The sequence below is a fragment of the Miniopterus natalensis genome, chromosome 2, assembly GCF_054644295.1.
Source record: "Miniopterus natalensis isolate mMinNat1 chromosome 2, mMinNat1.hap1, whole genome shotgun sequence".
Taxonomy (NCBI): domain Eukaryota; kingdom Metazoa; phylum Chordata; class Mammalia; order Chiroptera; family Miniopteridae; genus Miniopterus; species Miniopterus natalensis.
The window spans coordinates 119,311,858-119,331,767 of record NC_142082.1 but is presented as its reverse complement, the minus strand read 5'-3'; the positions used below and the strand labels follow the sequence as shown (position 1 = coordinate 119,331,767).

Genomic DNA, 19,910 nt, shown 5'->3' with positions numbered 1-19,910 from the left:
GAGTTGTACAGCCTTCCCATTAATTGGAATGTTATTTGTTTTATTTTATTAAAAAAAAATTTTACACACATGCAATTCAATTTATTTACTTTTACAAGTTGTAATTCCAAAGGCTTAACTTGTTTGTTAGTATAACAGCTTCAAAACATCACATGTTCTAGCCCATCATGATGATGCAACATAATTTAGCTCTTCTTTGTAGCTGGAACTCAGTAATTTGTTTCATTCCAATGATTTCTGAGACTGAGTCACTCTCTTGGATTCCAGTGTCTCCTGTTTGGCCATGGTATGTTCTCTTCGGAGCTTGATATAAATGATTTCACAGTCCTCCCTTCTCTTCAACACACAAATCAAAGGGATGTTCTTCTATTCAGCATACCTACTTCTACTGTTGTTCTTATTTCTGGAGGTCCAGACATCTTGGGGATAAAGAGAGCTCTCTGACAACCTAGCTGCCCTGTGTGCCTCATGATAAAGCCTTTCTTTAGAACTCAGACTATTAACTTCCTCAGAGAGCCACTCTACCCCAGACTCTTCCTCTTCCAACTCATCATCAACTGAATCATTGGCAAGCACAATGTTCAAGACAGCAGTTTTCTTCAAATACAGTCTTTCGATTTAAGAATATGCTCGCCGGCCAGGCGTGGCTCAGCGGTTGAGCGTTGACCTGGGATCCAGGCGATCGGGGTTCGATTCCCGGTCAGGGCACAGGCCTGGGTTGTGGGCTCGATCAATGACTCTCTCATCATTGATGTTTCTGTTTCTCTCTCTCCCTCTCCTTTCCTTTCTCTGAAATCAATAAAGATATATTAAAAAAAAAAAAAAAGAATACGCTCTGGGCCTGGTCACCTCTGTTTAATTTCCAATTCCTGGGCTCTTTCCTCAATTTCTCTGTCGTGCAGTCTGGTGCCGACTCTTCACTTACCAAGGGCATTTGCTCAGGGGATTTCCTGAGCTCTGCATCCGGCCACTACCTCCTATCATGCGGGATGCCTTCATCAACTTTGCTAAGCTGGGCCAACCAGGCAGTAGAGAACGGCCTCCTTGGAGTAGCTGTTCTGCTCTGTCACTTCCTCTTCATCCAGCTCCTACACTGCACCAGTTTTTCTCTGTTCCCTTTCTTCTCCCTTCTGGTGGTGACTCAGGGGACCTCTCGAGCTCTGCGTCCTGCCACCAGCTCGTATCACACTGCCTGCTTCACCAGCTTCGTTAAACTAAACCTGGCCAACCCGGCAGGGGAGGGCGCAGCCCCTGGGGGTAGCTGTCCTCTCCTCCCACCTCCTCTTCATACACTGTCCCAGGGGATCAGCCTTCACCCCCTGGAGGGTTATCGAGGGCACCCCTGCTTTCACAGGAACTCTGTGAAGTCCCCTTGTGCTGCACCTGCTGAAGTTCAGTTTGGGTCTTTGTGGTTCCCCTTTCCCCGTGGCCACTGTAATGCCGGGATCGTGCTGGATGACAGCGCATAGGGAATATAGGCTTTCGATTAGGTGCGACGGGCGATGGGGACTGAGGCATCAGGGAGCCCGGATGCTGGCCGGGCACCAAGAAGCATGGCAAATGCAGATTTCCAGTTCTGAATCCTGCCACAGGAACTGAGAATGGATTATAGGCAGCATTCTGGTACCAGAAATTTGGGTAAGGCTGCTGGGCCATGCCTTCCAAGCAATAAAGAGGCCTGGCGTTATTTTCCTCAGAATATGTGTTTTTTGAGTCCATTTTCTAAGCTGTTCAAGTTGAAGTCTACAGCTGGGAGCATCTACAGTGGCACACAGACCTGCTTCTAGCCCGACCTCTGCAACCCTGAGCATCTATCAGAAAGTAGATTGTTTTAAAACAATTCTTTCATCTGCTTTCTCTTTGCCTTTATTGCAGTTACAATGTGGGCAAAAAGAAAATTTTAAAATAGTTTATAATTACATTACTATGCACCGTATCACTTTAGAAGTTTTAAAAATATTTTTTAAGCCATGAAAATCAGCATAGTTTCCAGAAACCCTTTGCTAAATCAGAATAAATGTGCAGTGTTTCTGGAGGCTCGAAATTCAGCTCAGCATGCCTTGGCGGCAGATATAACGTATTTTTGCAAACGTTTCCATGTTTACCTGACAAATTTTCACACTAACCAGGAAATTAGATGTATAGGAACATTCTTGTTTTTGTTACAAGCAAAATCTCAGTAGCTCTAATATTTATCTACTTACCCAAGTCAGACATTTGACTCTTAACAAATTTATGTGAAAATATGAATTGCATGAACAGCAAATCACATGGCAAGGTAATCTACAATTATTTTTAAATTGTGTACTCTTTACTAACTTCTTTTCTCTCTGGTAAGAAGGTTTGCTTATACTAAGAATGATCAAATCTAGCCAAAATTGTAAAGTGAGAAAAAATAAATTTTAGGATTTCTGTATTATTTTTTTCCCCTTCAATTTTAATTTCACTCTGGCTTCCTCCTCTTTTTCCCCCCAGCACTTTTCCTTAGGCATTGAGTATTCTGACTCCAGGTTCCTTCCTTCCTCTCATTCTTTCCTAAGTAGGCTTCAAACCTTTTTATTCTATACTCCACTTTCTCTAAACCCCTCTCCATCATTATGCTTTTTCTATATACTAGAAATGTCTTCTCAGATAATTAATTTTTGTTTAAGGTGTTTAAAATGTCATCATGAATAGCTTATTCATACATACCATTTACATACAATACAATAAATATTGTGTATAAAAAAGCTTGAGTTTTAGAGTGCTTAAACTTTGAATAGAGTGTGATTATCTGCCCCCGAATTAGTTAGAAATGTAATTTTATTTTTTGAAATAGTACAGATACACATGCATGTTTAAATTAATTTATTTACAAATGATCTGATTGTAAAATTTTAAGTATGGTAATAAAGCTGGAGGTCTTTTGGGTTGATTTTTTTGGATTGGTTGTTCACAGGCTTTGCTGCTGTCCTAAATTAGCGTGGTTTGCTACTGCCCTGATGCTGAACAGTTCTCAGGTGTTTAAACCTTGCAACAATCCTGCGAGATAAATATCAGCCTCAGAACACAGATACTGAAATTCCAGTATAGGGAAATTAATATATTTTCCAAGTTTTCCCACTTACTAGGTACTAGGATTCAAACAGATACTCAATGGATAATGGCTTTAAGCTTTTCATGTGCTCAGAGACTAGTCAACAAGCTTTTAATGTGTTAATTTAAAGGCCAGGGGCCCACCCTCAGGCCCTGGACTGCATTTGACGCTCTTTTGCACATCCATTAAAGGTTTCTAGGCTTACTGCCCACTCCTGCTCTACCTGACACTACACCCAGGCCTTGGCTGGACTGTGCCTTCACTCATGCTCTTCCTGGACCTGCAATGGAACTTACACTATCAGTCTATTTTGTACAATTATTTAAAACAAGGCAATGGACAGTAGCCACCCCTCCCCATCCATGGTTTTGCTTTCTGCAGTTTGTTACCTGTGGTCAGCTCCAAAACATTACATGGAAAATGAACAAATTATGTTTTAAATTATGGGCTGTTTTGATGAAATCTCATACGGGCCAGCTCTGTCCTGCCTCAGATATGAATCATCTCTTTGTCCAGAGTATCCAAACTATATATGCTTCCTGCTCGTTAGTCATTTAGTTGCCGTCTTGATATTTAGGATTTTGGTATCCTGGTGCTTGTGTTCAAGTAACCCTCACTTTATTTAATAATGGCCCCAAAGTGCAAGAGCAGTGATTCTGGCAATTCCGATATGCCAAAGAGAAACCAGAAAATGCTTCCTTTAAGTAAAAAAGTATGTGTGTATAGCAAAAATATCGCATATATGTTTTGGTACCATCCAAGGTTTCAGGCATCCCCTGTGGACTAGAGTCCAGAGAAAATGGTTTCCCCATTTATTCAAGTCAGGGCACAGAGAGAAAATGGTAATATTTGTATAATACACTGGGGTAAGTGATAGGACCGAAGTAGGCTGTCCTGGAGCAAGGCCCCCACCTTGAGGCAGTGGTGATCCCTCTCATGGCTCCTGTGGCTCACGAGGTTGTTGGGCAGCCAAGCTCTGAGCATCAGTGAAGTTGGAATCCTGTTTGGCTTGGTTGCAGCAGCATGGCCCTGAGCAGGTTAACCTCAATTTATAAACATGGGGATTATAGTTCCCACTTCTTGGTACTCCTTTGAGAATCACAGGGACTAACATATTTAAAAGTGGGAAAGCAGGGTGTGCACACAGTAGGTCAATAACTGTCTGCTTCCTTCTTTCATAGCTCCCCCCACAAACCACACCTGGCTGTGTAGGTGCTCACATATTTGCTAAACAAATGCCTGAGGTGGACATCATTGTAATGCAATGGGGAATAATCTGGGGTCAGGGGATCTTGCATTCCAGAGAGCAGTATTAAGCTACTAGGCAGAATGAAGGAGGGATCCGGGAGGTTAAATGGCTTTATAGCTTTCTCTGGATTTCAGCAGTGAGAAGTGTCTTTGTTATTGGAAATCATTTGATTTGAGGCCCTTGGAAGGAATAAAGTAGGCTGCAGGTGTCAGGAAAGTGTAGTGCCTTGTTTCTCAGTTGAAAGGAAATAGCCCAGGTGGTTAAAGAATTTTGTTTGTTTTGCAATAGATTTGTCTCTGTTCTGCTTAACCTCTATCTTCACACTATTCTTTCCCTTCACAATAATCTGTTTACAACATCTCAGGTTAGGGCCAGGGGCATCCTACCGTTTCTCACGTCAGGTTTGGGAATGCACATCTTTACATTTAGAACCGCAGATACGAAAATAGAGTGTGTTTGGCATACTCCTAAGGCAAAGGAGATTGGAGCTGCATTTCAGTAAGATATAAAGCCCAGGGACAGAGCCTGAAGAATGTTAAACCCAGATACTCATGTGTACAGCCCTTCTCTTTTAATTTTCATCAGCTTCCTCTCCCTCTTTTGACTCATCCCATCACCTCTTCTGTTTGCTACCCCCCCCCCCCCATCAAAATAAAGTCCACAGAAACTCCAAAGAGGCAAATTGGTAGGGAGGAAATGTAACAAGTCCATTCTTTTTTCTGCCTCTAGTCCTGTGGGGACTCCAGCCAGCAGGTGAACCCCTTCTCTCGCTCACTGGGGTTACTTACCCCAGAGGCCTGTCAGTCACCCCCAGGAAGCATTTCCCAAGTCTGCCCACAAAACCTCCTTCCACTCCTCCTACTCTCAGCTCTCAGGAAATCCTGGAGCCGTCTTTGCCCCGGAGCCGCTTGTGTTTTTAATAATCAGGGATTGAGTTGAGTTTAAAAAATGCGTAAAACTTAAATGAACACTTCAGGGGCCTCGCCGCGGGACCCGGGGCTGCTGGTTTCCGCTGCAGGCTCCCTCTCCAAAGATTTACGCAGGGAAGCTGCGCACAACTTGCTTGCTTGGAAACTGCCCGGGCCTCGTCTTAGGGGTTCTTGTGTGTGAGAGAAAGGAGGGCGCTCTGCACTTTGAGGGCGCTTTTCCTGGGATCCGCGGGGTGGGCCATGCACGGAGGGGCTGAACTTCTTGCAGGGCCACAGTCACCCAGCGCTAGGGCGCGGAGACGCTCCGCCCCGCTCCCTCCCCTCCCCTCCCCTCCCCTCCCCTCCCCTCCCCTCCCCTCCCCTCCCCTCCCCTCCCCTCCCCTCCCCTCCCCTCCCCTCCCCTCCCCTCCCCTCCTCCCCTCCCCTCCCCTCCCTTCCCCCCAACTGCAGCCTGTTGCTTCCCTCGACGCTCCAGGTCGGTTTTTCCGGGCGACTCTAGAGTCCCTTCCAAACTCCTAGGCTCTGGGCTCACCGCGCAGTTGGCCCCCGCCTCCTGCTTGCTCCCCTCGGGGCCCCGGGAAGTCTCCAGCGCCCCAGTCTTCGCCGGAGAAGCCACTCGGGGGCCCCAGGTCGCAGGCGCGGCGGGGGTTGGGCGGCTGGCAGCGATGAAGCCGTCTTGGCTGCAATGCCGCAAAGTGACCGGCGCCGGAGGACTCGGGGGGCCCCTGCCCGGGTCCTCTCCAGCTCGAGGAGCCGGCCCGGCCCGCAGGGCTTACGTGGCCCCCGGGCCGCGGGGCGCTCTCGGGGGCCGGGGCTGCCGAGCGCTGTCCTCGGGCGGCGGGGGCGAGTACAAGACCCACTTCGCGGCCTCGGTGGCCGACCCCGAGAGGTTCTGGGGCAAAGCCGCCGAGCAGATCAGCTGGTACAAGCCCTGGACCAAAACGCTGGAGAACAGACACCCGTCCACCAGCTGGTGAGTGACTTCTTTGCCAGCCCCGGCCTCTGGCCTCGACTTCCCCTGCACGGGGAGCCTGGAGTTGTCCCAGGAATCAAATCGAGGTGGAGATGTGTGTTCAGATCTTTCAGCTTGTGTTTAATTTAAATTTCACCGCTCTCTTGCTTTCTCGGCGGATTCGGTTGTCTGTTGTGAGTCCAGTTTCCTGGAGGCAGAGATTCACCTCTACGGCAGGGCTCTGCTTGGCCCTGGGGTGTTCAGCCAACTAAGCCAAGGGCCTGGCTCCAGGGACGGCACAGCCTAGTATGGGAGAAAGCCCCGCAAACCAGTGTAAGCAGGGTATGAAACTAGGGACATATTGCTAAGTAGACCTGGGGAAGAAGAGGTTAGCGGAAAGAGTTCGAGAAAGTCACACCTAAGTAGGTTTTGGGAGGATGGGTATGTCTTCTCAGAGTCCTGGAGGACCTAATTATTAAAGGCCAGGAGCTGGAAAACAGGTTGAAATTTGGTTGTTTCTGAGGTTGTGAATAATTGTGTTAGCTGGATATGTGGGAGAGGGGGCTGTCAGTCAGGGGCTGGGTCCTGAAGGGTTTTATGTGTCATGGCAAGTAGTTTGGATTAGGTCAGTGGCCCCGTTCTGTATATGAAGCTGGAGTGTGGGGGTGCCCAGAGAGAATGCACATAAAGACCAGGTGGTGCTAGAAATCATGGTAGGAATAAAGGCTTTTCTCCTAGAGTTGCAATTATAAGTAGTTATAAACATTGTTTTTATATTACAACAAGCAGAGATATAAAATAAATGCCAAACTTGCTAGAATATTAGGGGTGAGGCACAGTTTCTGAGAACTCAGAGTTGTGGCTGCTTTTTAGGCTATGTGCCTGGCCCTTAAGACTGTGGTTGCTCACATCTGCTAGCCATTAGGGAGAAAGGTTTCCTGTAAAAATTTGAGAAACACTGCAATAAGGTTTCCCATTCCCATTTTCAAGTTCCCAGCAGTGAGATGGGGAAAATGACACAGTCAGGTTTGCATCTGTGTTTTTTGTGTGTGTGTTTTTTGTTTTTCTAATATGGTTTTATTGATTTCAGAGAGAAAGAAAGAGGGAGAGAAATATTAATGATGAGAGAGAGTCATTGATCAGCTGCCTCCCGCAGGCCCCCTACTGGGAATTGAGCCTGCAACCCAGGTTTGTGCCCTGACCTGAATCATGACCTCCTGGTTCATAGATTAACGCTGAACCACTGAACCATGCCTGCCTTCTTGAGGGAAGGGAACCTGGAAAGGAGAAGGGCAAGTCAACCAGAGCCTAATTTGTGTTGCCACCATGTCCTGTCCTGTCCTGTTTGAAAATGTTTACATGGTTTTCCTTTTAGATCTGAGTGCCTTTCCTCTGCCAGTTCTTTTTCTGTTGGTAGTGTTTGACTCACCTTCTTTTACATGCTTGGCAGTGACCCAAGCACTAGGTATACACCCATGAGTAATATGTGACCCCTGCTTTTTGGGAATCATGATGATTGAGAACTGAAACCAGAATACTGGGTTTGAGTCCTAGCTTTCACAGTTACTGGCCTTGTGTTCACAAGCATGTTAATTAATCTTTCTGTGCTTCAATTTTCATATATATAAATGTAGAAATAGTATGAGGATTAACTGAGTAAAGAATTAAGACCATGTCTTGAATGAAATAGGCCCTAAAAAAGTTAGAGGAAGAATAGCTATCTTTCCACTCTCATACCACAATTATTTTAGGAACAGGAAACCCTACTAGTGTTTCTTAGATCAAAACACAAATTATTTCCTCTCCTACGAGTATGTTCTCAAAGGTCTCTGTCTACATATCTGTCATAAAGTTTGGTACTGAAATGATTTATGTGACCATCCCTCCCATAAAACTGTGTGCAAAGAACTCAGTTAAGAAGTCACTGAGATATTCCAAATAAAAACCATTGTAGGCCCTGGCCAGTGTGACTCAGTGGCTAGAGTGCTGGCCTGCCCACCAAAGGGTCCTGGGTTTGATTCCTGGCCAGGGGCATGTACCTGGGTTACAGGTTCAGTCCTGGCCCTAGGACACATGTGGGAAGCAACCAATTGATGTGTCTTTCTCACATCTATGTTTCTCTCTCTCCCCCTCCCTTCCACTCTCTTGAAAAAAATTAATGGAAAAAATATCTTTGGGTGAGGATTTACAAAAAAATAAAAAACAGTGAGGGCCAAACATAAGGTAGTGGCAAAACATACATGGAGGAGAAAGGACAGGTTGCTGGAGGGTTAGTTGGGGTTAGGAGCGCCCAGGGTGTGCAGAGAATGTGGAAGACAAAATGTCCATCAAATAGATATTTAAGACCTGGAGGTTTTCTCTCTAACTTGTTTTTTCTTCTTAATCTCTAAATTTTCTAAAATTGTGTGTATAAAATGTTTTTAGTGAAAAATATTGCCAAAGGGTCCTTGTAATTTCAAAAACTCAGTACATTGTAAATCAGTGAAATTCGATAATACTGTTGTTTGACTGAATGATATTATTTAGTCAAATAACATTATTCTAACACTACTAACAGTCAAACACTACTAAAAAAAGGAGCCTTGAGGGAATCTTTCAAATAAGATCACAATAAATAAGGATTTGATGTGAGAAGAGGGGAGGACCATCCAGGCAATAAAAACAGCATTTGCAATGGTCTTGAGTTATGTAGTAGTTCATTAAATTGTAGAAACTGAAAGAAGGCTAATGTGGTTGAGGCTTAAGGAATGGCAGGGAAATTATCAAGATATGGAAGAAGAGAGCCATACTATGAGTGGTCTTATGAGTCATGTTAAGGACTTGAACAGTTTTTTCTTCCCATGTAACACATGTCATATAACGTGCGATTAAAACATGTGTGTCCTGCTTTTTTTGCACTGGAACAAGACAGGTGTTAATTCAACCCTGTTACCGGACTAAATGGGTTCATTTGTCTGAGTACATTAAAGTGCAATCAAACACAAGCAGGGGTTTATAGCCAAGAAAGTTAAGTATTAGTTGAGGAAATGGTGAGAAGCTTGGCATCTCAGGTAAACTAATGCTCAAAGATCTGGTTCCCCAATGGTTTCCAGGGGATGGGCTATATAGGGAAAGAATCATTAATCATGGGAGCTAAAGGAGCTGGAGTCATGGGCTTTACTGATTGGTTGGGACCAGCATAGGGAGGAGTTGATTATTGTATCAGGTGTTGGTGTCAGCTATGGCATTGTTCTGTATGGTTTCATGAGCTGTAGTCTTTTAGGATAAGGTCTTTCTGCGTTCCTGGGCCTGAGACTGAAACTCAATTGAAGTCAAGATACTGTCTTAGCTGTGGGACATTTACACCATGGAATACTACCCAGCTGTAAAGAAGAAGGATCTCGTACCCTTTGGAACAGTATGGATGGACCCGGAGAATATTATGCTAAGCGAAATAAGCCAGCAGAGAAAGACAAATATCACATGATCTCACTTATATGTGGAATCTAAAGAACTTAATAAACTGATGAACAAAATAGATTCAGTGACGTGGAAGCATGGATCAGACTGACGAATCTCAGAAGGGGGATAGTTGTGGGGGAGAGATTAATGGAAGAATTTATATGCATATATGCATAACCCAAGGACACAGACAATGGTGTGGTGAGGGACTAGGGAGGAGTGTGGGTGCAGGGTGGAAGGGTTCAATGGGGAGAAGAAGGGGGCATCAGTAATATTTTGAACAATAATAAATAAAGAGAAGAGGGGACGTCTGTAATAATTTGAACAATAATAAACAAAAACAAAAAAGATGTTTTTTGGGGGAAACTCTGTTTTGTGGTCAACAGACCTGAGGCTTTCTTCTTAAGACAGTTTGATACTGAGCAGAATCTGATATCTTAAGGTCTTAATGATTAAGGAAGGGAGTGGGCAGTCAGAAAGGAGAAAGGGTCATGTTAAAGAAATGGAGTTTCTGTGTGGTTACAACCCACTTACCTTGGGCGAACGTCAATATTCTTATTTGTAAAATGAGAATAATGGTAGTATCAGTTTCTTAGGATTATGGAGTGGGGTGCTTATAAAATGTCCAGGACTGTGCCTGATACACAGTACTCAGTATTAGTGTCTTTGCACATGGGAGAGATGGTTTGTTCTTTTTTTGTTTTTTTGTTTTTAAATATATCTTTATTGACTTCAGAGAGAGGAAAGGAGAGGGAGAGAGAGAGACAGAAACATCAATGATGAGAGAGTCACTGATCGAACCCGCAACCCGGGCATGTGCCCTGACTGGGAATCGAACCCCGATCACCTGGATCCTAGGTCGACGCTCAACCACTGAGCCACGCCCGGCCAGGCGGGATTGATGTTCTAATAAGCTAATATGGTTCAGGAAGTTTTCAGAGAAATAGTAGCATTTGAACTGGATCATAAAGTGGGACTTACGAAAACATTTTTTTTTTTTTTTTTTTATGTGGGGAACAAACATAACAAAGTCAGGGAGGTGAGAAAGAACCAAGTGTGCTTGGAGGATAGTATAGCAGAACAGTTGGCTTGTAGTGGTTATTTTGAATTACTGGTACTGGAACTCAGAAGGTAGTTGCAGAATGGTTTAACCTTTAAAAGACGGCATTTAAAAGACAGCATCATACAAACTCCATATATTTTCCAGGATCAAATGTACAAATAATGGTTTCTTTCCTTTTGCCTGTAAAAAAGAACGTATATGCTTAGGTTTCTGAGTATTTAAGAAGGCTTGGAATCGCAAGCTAAGGCATTTGCATTTACTTTTCAGGCTAAAAGTCACAATCTGATTGAAAGACTTCAAGTAGGTTTTGTTTGACCCAGGTGCTAGGTGTTTTTGGTTTGTTTATAAAAATGAGTTGTCAGTATTTAAACATTGGAAGGTTCCACCTAAAATCTAAATTTCCTGCCCTGGCCACTGTGGCTCAGTTGGTTGAACATTGTCCTATGCACACAGAGGTCACTGGTTCGATTCCCAGTCAGGGCACATGCGAAGGTTGTGGGCTCAATCCCCAGTAGGGGGCATGCAGCAGGCAGTTGATGGATGGTTGTCTCTTACTGATGTTTCCCTCTCTCCCTCTCCCTCCACCCTCCTCTAAAATCAATAAAATCATATTTAAAAAATAAAAATAAAATCTAAATTTCCTTTAAAAATTCAGTTTTGGGGCTTCTCCTGAAAAACACACACAAAAAAACCAGAATATCTGTGAGTAGTGGGTCAGCATTCTTCCATGGCAGCACTTGGCTGGACCTGGGCAGCTGCTGTCCCCAAAATAAGTGAGACACAGTGACTGCCTGGCCATGGGGCGCAGGAAAGAAAAGTTGTGGGGTGACTGCAAGAACATGAGTCAAATGTCCAAGTGGAGGAATTGATTGTGAAATTAAAGACAATGGGTTGAAAATGTGAGAGGGCTTGATGTAGAATTATAGATTTGACTATAAATGGCAGAGATGAGAGTTAAAGCCTGGCGAATGCTGAGTGTAGGAAGGGGGGAGAGAAAGAGCTGGAGGGAGGGAGAGAAGGGAGGGAGAAAGAGAGAGACAGAAGGGAAAGGAAAAATACTAAGAAGTAAACTTCAAAGACAAGTAGAAGAGGAAAATACTGTGCGAATGGTTGGGACTTGTTTAAAGAAGTAGGGGAAGGAAGAGTAGCATATTTTATTTTATTTTTATATTTTTAAAATTAAAAAAAAAAAATCTTTATTGATTTCAGAGAGAGGAAAGGAGAGGGAGAGAGAGAGTGGAAACATCAATGATGAGAGAGTCATTGATCGAGCCCCCAACCCGGGCATGTGCCCTGACCAGGAATTGAACCCCGATCACCTGGATCCTAGGTTGACGCTCAACCGCTGAGCCACGCCCGGCCGGGCAAGAGTAGCATATTTTAGTGTCATGGAGTATGAGAGAAGAGATAAAAATAGGGAGTCAATAGAGGTCTAGGGCCCTAGAGGTGCTTTGAGGCTACTGAGGATTGAAAGATCAGTTCTGACTGAGAAATCCTCAGTGACTTTTAGTAATGTGATGTCAGTGGAGAGGTGAAGAACAAAGCCAGAGCAACACCCTTCACAATGAGTGGGTGAGAGAAAGACACCTTCCATGGATTTGCTTGACCTGCGGAAGGGGAGACAGGCAGACGCACGGGAAGGTGCCTAGGCTCCCTGAAGGACACTTTCCTCGCTCTGCCCCCTTTAGGAGAAACCCATGGTTTAAAGGCAGAAGTGAAGAAATCCCTGAAACGGGGATAAGGGAACTCTGCTTATTTGAAACATATTCCTCATCAGCAGGACTCCCTGTTTTCGCATGTTGAATTTTGTGTAGCCTATTTTTTTTTCTTTAGATACTGGAAGTTCAAGAAAGAAACAAGATGAAAAGGTTTAAAAGAGGGAATAAAGAGCCACTCAGCAGATCTCTATGTTCCTGTGATATACTATTCAGCTAGATATCTAAACATTTGACTGTGAGATTGACAGGGGAGATGAGACAGTTGAGAAGGGATATTTGTTCAATTATTTTGGGTTGTCAGACATCATGTGGGTAAGCTGTTCAGAGGGGAATAAATTCTTCCTCTTGTACCAGCAACTTTTCTATGAGTTTGACATTGTTTCAAAGGAAAACAAATAAGGAAAATATAATGTGAATTTTATATAACCAGGAAGTCATTTAATTCCCCTACTGAATTTGGTTCTTTGGCAAACAATTATTTAGGTACATTAAACTGTTTGGGAAATTCAATATTTTTTTAAAACCTTATTAAGATTTGTGAAATTTCCTTTATATATCTCAGGTTTTATATAGTTATATTTAATTCTTTTATAGATGAGAATTTTATCTAAGGATAAAAAATTTGTCCCCTTTTGACAAACTCCAAAGGAAATGAATTTATTCATAATATTGTGTAGAGTACAGGTATATTTAAATTTAAATGATAATTTTTTTATAAATATAAAAAATATGAAATGGTCTGTTGGAAATACGGTTCCTCAAAATAAGCTCATCAAAAAGACCAATTGAAAAGACAGGCCCTATTTTATTTCTGAAGGTCGGCAGCTTGGTGCTGCGCTGTATCTCATTTTCTCAGTCTGTTGTGCAACTGAGCCTTCAGGACAGAACAGAATGAAACTACAGGAATGCTGCAATTACATAAGCAAGGATGGATTGCCTGACAAATGGCACAATCAATGAACAAAGGAAATTCAAGCAGCTGCTACCAATCTGCTACCAGGTGTGGGGGAAAAGCCAGGCTCTGAGCATCTCCTGGAAGGTGACTTACTTTTCCTTTGTTCATACCATATACTGTTATTGAGAAAAAAATCCAGCGGTTTAAGTATCTCCCCCCCGCCCCTTTCTTAAAAAGACAGTTTTCACCTTCATAAGCAACAAGCAGCGACTTCATGAAGGAGAGCATTACTTTCCATTGTGGTGTTACATTTGCAAGAGACATGTGTGAGAAACTAAGGCATCTCTGTGATAATATATATGAATGTTGTAATAACTTCTTAAAATTACAGTTTTAGGAAGCACATCTGAATGTGAAACTCAATTCTTGATCTAAACTATGTTGATAGAGGACTTGTTATAAAAGATTTCATTATATTTGCCTTCACTGGGGCTAAATGAGGTAAGAGACAGTGCATAGAATGGAGAGTTGCTATTCTTATAATATCTAGGAAAACTGAAGTTTAAGAATTTTGAGTTTGAAATAGTCCAGACGAGTCTTAGAATAGCTAAGAAATAAACTCTTTCAAATTCTAAGTTAGAGTTTAATTTACGACTTTTAAGTAAATAGTGCATTTTACTAATTTAAAATACGAATTGCTCTAAGTGCAAGAAAAGCAACTAAAAGGTATTTGACTTAAGAGCTAACTCTGGACAATAGGAACACCTTCTCCTTAGGTTTTGATGGTTTTTTATTTTTTATTTTTATTGATTTCAGAGAGAGGAAGGGAGAGGGGGAGAGAGAGAGAGAAACGTCAGTGATGAGTCATTGACAGGCTGCCTCCTCTGCCCCCTCCTGGGGATCGAGCCTGCAACCCGGGCCTGTGCCCTGACCAGGAATCGAACCTCCATCTCCTGGATCCTAGGTCAATGCTCAACCACTGAGCCACACCTACCGGGCGGTTTTGAAGTTAGAATAACAACATTTCCCAAGTATAATCTTTAAAAATGTCTCTCCTAAATTGATACATCAGTTAAGTAAAATAAATTTGGGAAGATTAATAAAAAGAAAGAATGCTAAGTATCTACTGTGGACGTGGCCAATATAGATAGTTGTAACAAACAAACAAACACCTTAGTATGATAGATTGGTAAAAAACAAGTTTAGGAGGCAAAGGGACATAAAATCAGTATTATTGACTATTAGTTAAATAACTGTCAGTGAAAGCATTGGAGCTTAGAAAAGTCTACTTTTGCACTAAGCTCACTTTGCTTTCTCTACACTTTTTCTCATTTTTATAGAACTTCATTGATTCTCAATTGAGAGTTAAGTGCTTTTCTAAACCACAAATGCCCTGATTTTGCCTTCCCCGCAGCTCACCCCTTAATCAGGCTGAATGAAGTTTGCCACTATTACCAATAGAAGTTTGTCAGATACCCTATTTTGGTGAGTAGAAGAAAAAAGTTGAGGATCATTATTTGTGAAGAAAAGAAACTGATTTCTGGGTTAAAATGTTGGCTCCACTCTGAATGCTACTTTGACTCAAATAATCATAAAATTGGGGAATTATTCAATGCAGACTGTGGTGGGTATTATCGTTCAGCAATACCTGTTCTCTACTTCTGGGCCCTGGGGAGGATGGGATTTGCCCGCACAGCGTGGTTATGTGGTTAGCTTTGGCTAATGCGGGTAGAGGAGCACGCGTGTCAGTGCCAACCCTCAGTCCCCTCTGGGCTGCCACAGCCACCGTGGAAGCACAGGCCGGACAGGACTGCAGTCGGGTCGCTGAGCAGAAATGCGCAGATAACAATGCTTCGAGGAGTCCGTTTGAACCCACAGTGAAGTTGCGTAAGTGAGAAATAAACATTTATGTTTTTGAGTTACAAAGAGTTTTGTAGTGAATCCTGCCTGCCCTTATTGACTGAGAAGAAAATAATAACTGTATAGAATATTTGAAATGATTAAGTGTGCTAATGGACGTAAGTAGTGTCTAGCATATAGTTAAAACAGCTAAGCTTTACTTGTATCCATGCTATGAGCCAGGTACAGTACTAAGTGCTTCAATTGATTTAATATTTATAACAACCCTGTGGGATAGGGTCAGTTATTCTCATGTAATAGGGGTAGAAATGAAGGTGTAGACTTTGGAAAACTTGCCTAAACTTATAAAACTATTGAGTAGCAAATCTAGGATTTGAACCCTGTCTGAATTTAGCATCTATATTCTATCTAAAAACTACATTATTTTGTTTTATAATAATAGTCTCAGTTAATATTAGTTTTTCTTTCTTTTCTTACTCTTCATTGAAACCACTAAAAGTAATTTTAAAAACCTAGATCTACATCTCAGTAACATTTGGAAAATATCCTTAATTAGATATAGAATAATAGATTGATGTTTTTTATGAAAAAAATAAACTATATTTTATACATAAAATGTTTAAAATGTGTACAATAGTCCCAAAGGGGAGGGGAGGAAGGCTTTATATTAATTGTTACCTACTTTAGAAAAGTTTCCTGGAGAGTAGAAAGCAATATTAATCTTCTCTTGTGAAAATGCTCTGTTGGTTTTCTGGCTTAAGGAAAATCTCTAATGGCCACATTATTCATTGCTTGCAGTATGTTTTAGTATTATTGTTATGAGAACATGGTGATAAATAACCTAATTAATTCATCTAATTAGGAATATTTGAAAAATTCCCTTTCCTCCAACCTCTTAACGAAAGAAAATACTAGGACTGTTGCATGTTTGTAATTATGGAAGTTGTTGATTTTATTTACTTTTTTATGCATTCGTGTATAGTATTCTTTCATGTTTTTCTTTCACTGCTTTTCATCTTGATCTTAGTGCAGGTGGACAGAGCTGCATATGTTCAGTGCAGAGATGAGTTTCTTAGGAATCTTATTGCATCCAGCTTTCTTAGTTCGAATATGAACGTCTCATTTTTTGAGATCCAGTATAAGGACAGTGAGTTGTGGGCTCTCTCACTTTCCTGTATTATTCCATAGATGCTGCCAGATTGGGGGGAACCAGTAATCTGAAAATGTTCAGTGCTTCCTTTGAGTGCTTAGGAGGTCAGCCACAATGAAACTCGGGATATTTGCACAATCTGTACTAGATTGAGGAGGAATTGGTATGTGATGATTCTCAAGCTTATGCCTAAATTATTCCTTTCTTTAAAGCTGATGCCTGGTCTCTCAATAGTGATAATGACAAAAACAGTAACAACCACGGCATTGACAACGGAAGTTACTAATTACTGAGCAGTTGCCTTGGGTTAGGCCCTGTGCTAAGACTATATATACATGTTTCTTTCAGTTCTTCTAACACCTGATGAGGTGGGTATAGTTAAAATGCATTTTTATAACTGTGTAAACTAAAGCACAGGGAGATTGACTCGTCAAATAGTGGTGGATTTAATTTTTCAACCCACTTGGGTCACACTGTATAGCTTAATTTCTGTACTGAGTTGTAACTACACTTTTAACTTCTGTCCAGTTGTCCTATGACTGTTTAGATGTCCGGACCTACAGGGCACAGAAGAATGAGACACATGTAAGAATTCTAAAAATTTTAAATCAGAGATGTAACCTCCTTACTCTTCATTTTCTATGATTCTATGTGTCTTCCATTCTCCTCTCCTTTAGAGGAATATGTCCTCATGGTTTTCCCAGTGTCAACTCGCACATGTCTTCTTGACAAATGAGTCTTTCCTACAGAGAACATCACCTTGAATCTTATTCCCCCCCTTTTAAAAAATATATCTTTATTAGTTTCAGAGAGAGGAAGGGAGAGGGAGAGAGAGAAACATCAATGATTAGAGAGTCATTGATGGGCTGCCTCCTGCACGCCCCCTGCTGGGGATCGAACTCGAAACCTGGGCATGTGCCCTGACCGGGAATGAAACCGAGATCTCCTGTATCCTAGGTTGACGCGCAACTGCTGAGCCACACTTGGCCAGGCTAATCTTATTTCCCTTTAAGCTGGTTTGGCAACGAATGCGCAATACTCATCTCTATTTTGTCACTATACATCCACTATAAACACTCACACTCCACAATGCTTTGTTCTTACCAGTAATTTAATAAATCACCACAAGGTAATGGAATGGCAGGGATCAGGTCTCAGTCACCTCTGTTATCTTGATAGTGGAATGCACATAACTGTGTATGTAAAATTGAACTGATTTTAAATTTCAGCACATGCAGATTAACCTTCTTAATCCATCTCCTTAATCTGGATTTGTACATAAATTGCAGCTAGATATTACTTGAATTATCCATCCTACCAGAACCCAAAATGATCCATGAATCTTTGTTAAGGTTGGAAATTCTCTTGTCTTCATGGGTCTAAATTTCATTACAAGGCAGTTGGATCCCTTTGCTCCTCTTTAGCTCATTTATCATTAAGTTGTAGTAGAGACTATTTTACATCAACATGGGTTTCTAGTCACTAAGCCAAAGAGATGCATACTGCAAGGAGAGAGATACTTTACTTCTGTGGTACAGACCAAGTGCCCATGTGAGTATAGACTGGAGAAGTTGTCTCTTTGGCACATATCAGACTCTAAGAATTTCATTTTAAAAGTTGGATCAATGTTATGTTACTAGATTGTCATTTTGTAGTAAATATGTTAAGCAAACAAATCAAGTTTTATTAGCCAAATAAAAATCATTGGTTAAAAGTAATCAAAGAAAGACAAATACCATATGATTTCACTTATATGTGGAATCTAAAAACTAAAACAAATCAGAAAAAAGCAAAACAAAACAAAAAATAAGTTTATAGATACAGGGAACTGATTGGTGATTGATAGAAGGGAAGAGGGATCTGGGGTGGGTGAATTGGATGAAGGGGGTCGAAAGGTTCAAACTTCTAATTATAAAACAAATAAGTCATGGGAATGTACTATAGAACATGATGACTGTAGTTAATAATACTGTATTGCATATTTGAAAGTTGCTGATAAACTAAATCTTAAAAGTCCTCATCACAAGAAAACATGTAACTAGGTATGGTGATGGATGGTAACTAGACTTATTGTGGTGACTATTTAGCAATTATGCAAATATTAAATCATTATCTTTTACACGTGAAGCTAATGTTATAAAATTATACCTCAATTTTTAAAAAAAGAAAAAAGTGTTAGTAATCAGATAACAAAAATATTATTTCCTTTAGGAAACATTTATGGTATTGCCACAAATAACAACAACCTTAATACCTATGTTATTTGGAGTAAAAGCTGACTTTAATCTGACAAAAGCTTGAAATTAAAAGAAAATATAAAATTTATTTTATTAATCTGCTTAAAATTTTGGCTCCTGACTGCTCAAGATCTTGTACGTATGTCTACTATAAACATCTCATTATTTACTTAAATAGTTCAAGAGCTGCTTGAAATATGATTTGTAATTATAGGCTTAATCTAATTTGCTGAAATTTTCTTTTATCTTAATTAAATTAATTTATAAAAGGGTTTATTTTAATATGAATTTTTATATTAATGTATTACTTAATATTTAATATACGTTTAAAAGTTTATAATTAGTGAAAATACCTTCAATCAAGAAGATTTTCTTTTTCTTACTAAATACTCTTACATTAAATCTCTTAAGTCCTAAAGGATGGTCTTATATGTGCGTATTTGTGTGTGTGCACATGTATGTGTTTGTGTGTGTTACAGTGTTACAGGATACAAAATATATTATTATGGTAATAACTACAGTAATAACTTACCACAGTTTTTTAACTTCTCAAGAACATCCTTGCTTAAAGAAGACTTTAGGGAAGGTTAAGTTACTTGCCCGTGTTCACTTGGCATGCAGGTGGCAGATCTGGCATGAAAACTAGATCTGTAAGACTTTAGAGTGTATCATCTTCTCATTGTGTCATATTTCTTCTCTCATTAATCTTGTTTTATCCTCATAATACCAGTGTTACAGATTTAAAATCAAGCCGCTTGCATAATACATATATATATAATACATGTATATGTGTTTGACCTGTTATATTTATAAAAATGAAGTTTTCTGGTTCTAGAATTTATTCATCCATTAACTCACTTGTTCCCTCATTCATTCTTTCCTTCTTTCTCTTATTCATTCAGCAAATGTTTATTGAATGTCTTCTGTGAGCTGGGCACTAATCCAGGAGGCACTAATCCAGGTGCTAGATTGAGTCCAGAGAGTGTATAACTTTGAAGAACAATGTCATATGTTAAAGGAAAAAAAAGTGTTTTTGCTTGTAATAAGATAGCTTTCATTTTCCTATTTAATAGAAGAAGAGTAATCGTGAGTGGTATGGACCATTTGCTTATTATTTTCTGAATATATGGCTAATAAAATTTGTTTTATTTTACAGCCAACTCTGCTCAGAATTACCTTTGTTAAGATGTGAGTGACGAGAGCACACAGCCTCTCATTTTGGTGAGCAGTGGCCATTCTCTAACTAATGAATACTTTAATAGATAAAAGACTCAACAAATTTAATTTTGTCCCTTTGTGCAGCCTCTCATTTTCTCTTAGATGTGTTAACACACAAGAAA

General features: G+C 40.9%; 1 protein-coding gene and 1 pseudogene across 1 annotated transcript in view; one reads left to right on the top strand and one right to left on the bottom strand.

The window, feature by feature from the left end:
* Positions 1-222: 222 nt before the first annotated feature.
* LOC148093799 (uncharacterized) lies at positions 223-1,719 on the bottom strand (annotated as a pseudogene).
* Positions 1,720-5,744: 4,025 nt separating this feature from the next.
* The window catches only part of ACSS3 (acyl-CoA synthetase short chain family member 3), a 140,479-nt gene continuing 126,313 nt past the window's right edge, over positions 5,745-19,910 (top strand). The window contains exon 1 of the mRNA XM_087814519.1: positions 5,745-6,227. Coding sequence (XP_087670645.1) covers positions 5,920-6,227 — 308 coding nt within the window. The 5' untranslated portion in view covers positions 5,745-5,919. The remainder of the gene's footprint in view (positions 6,228-19,910) is intronic.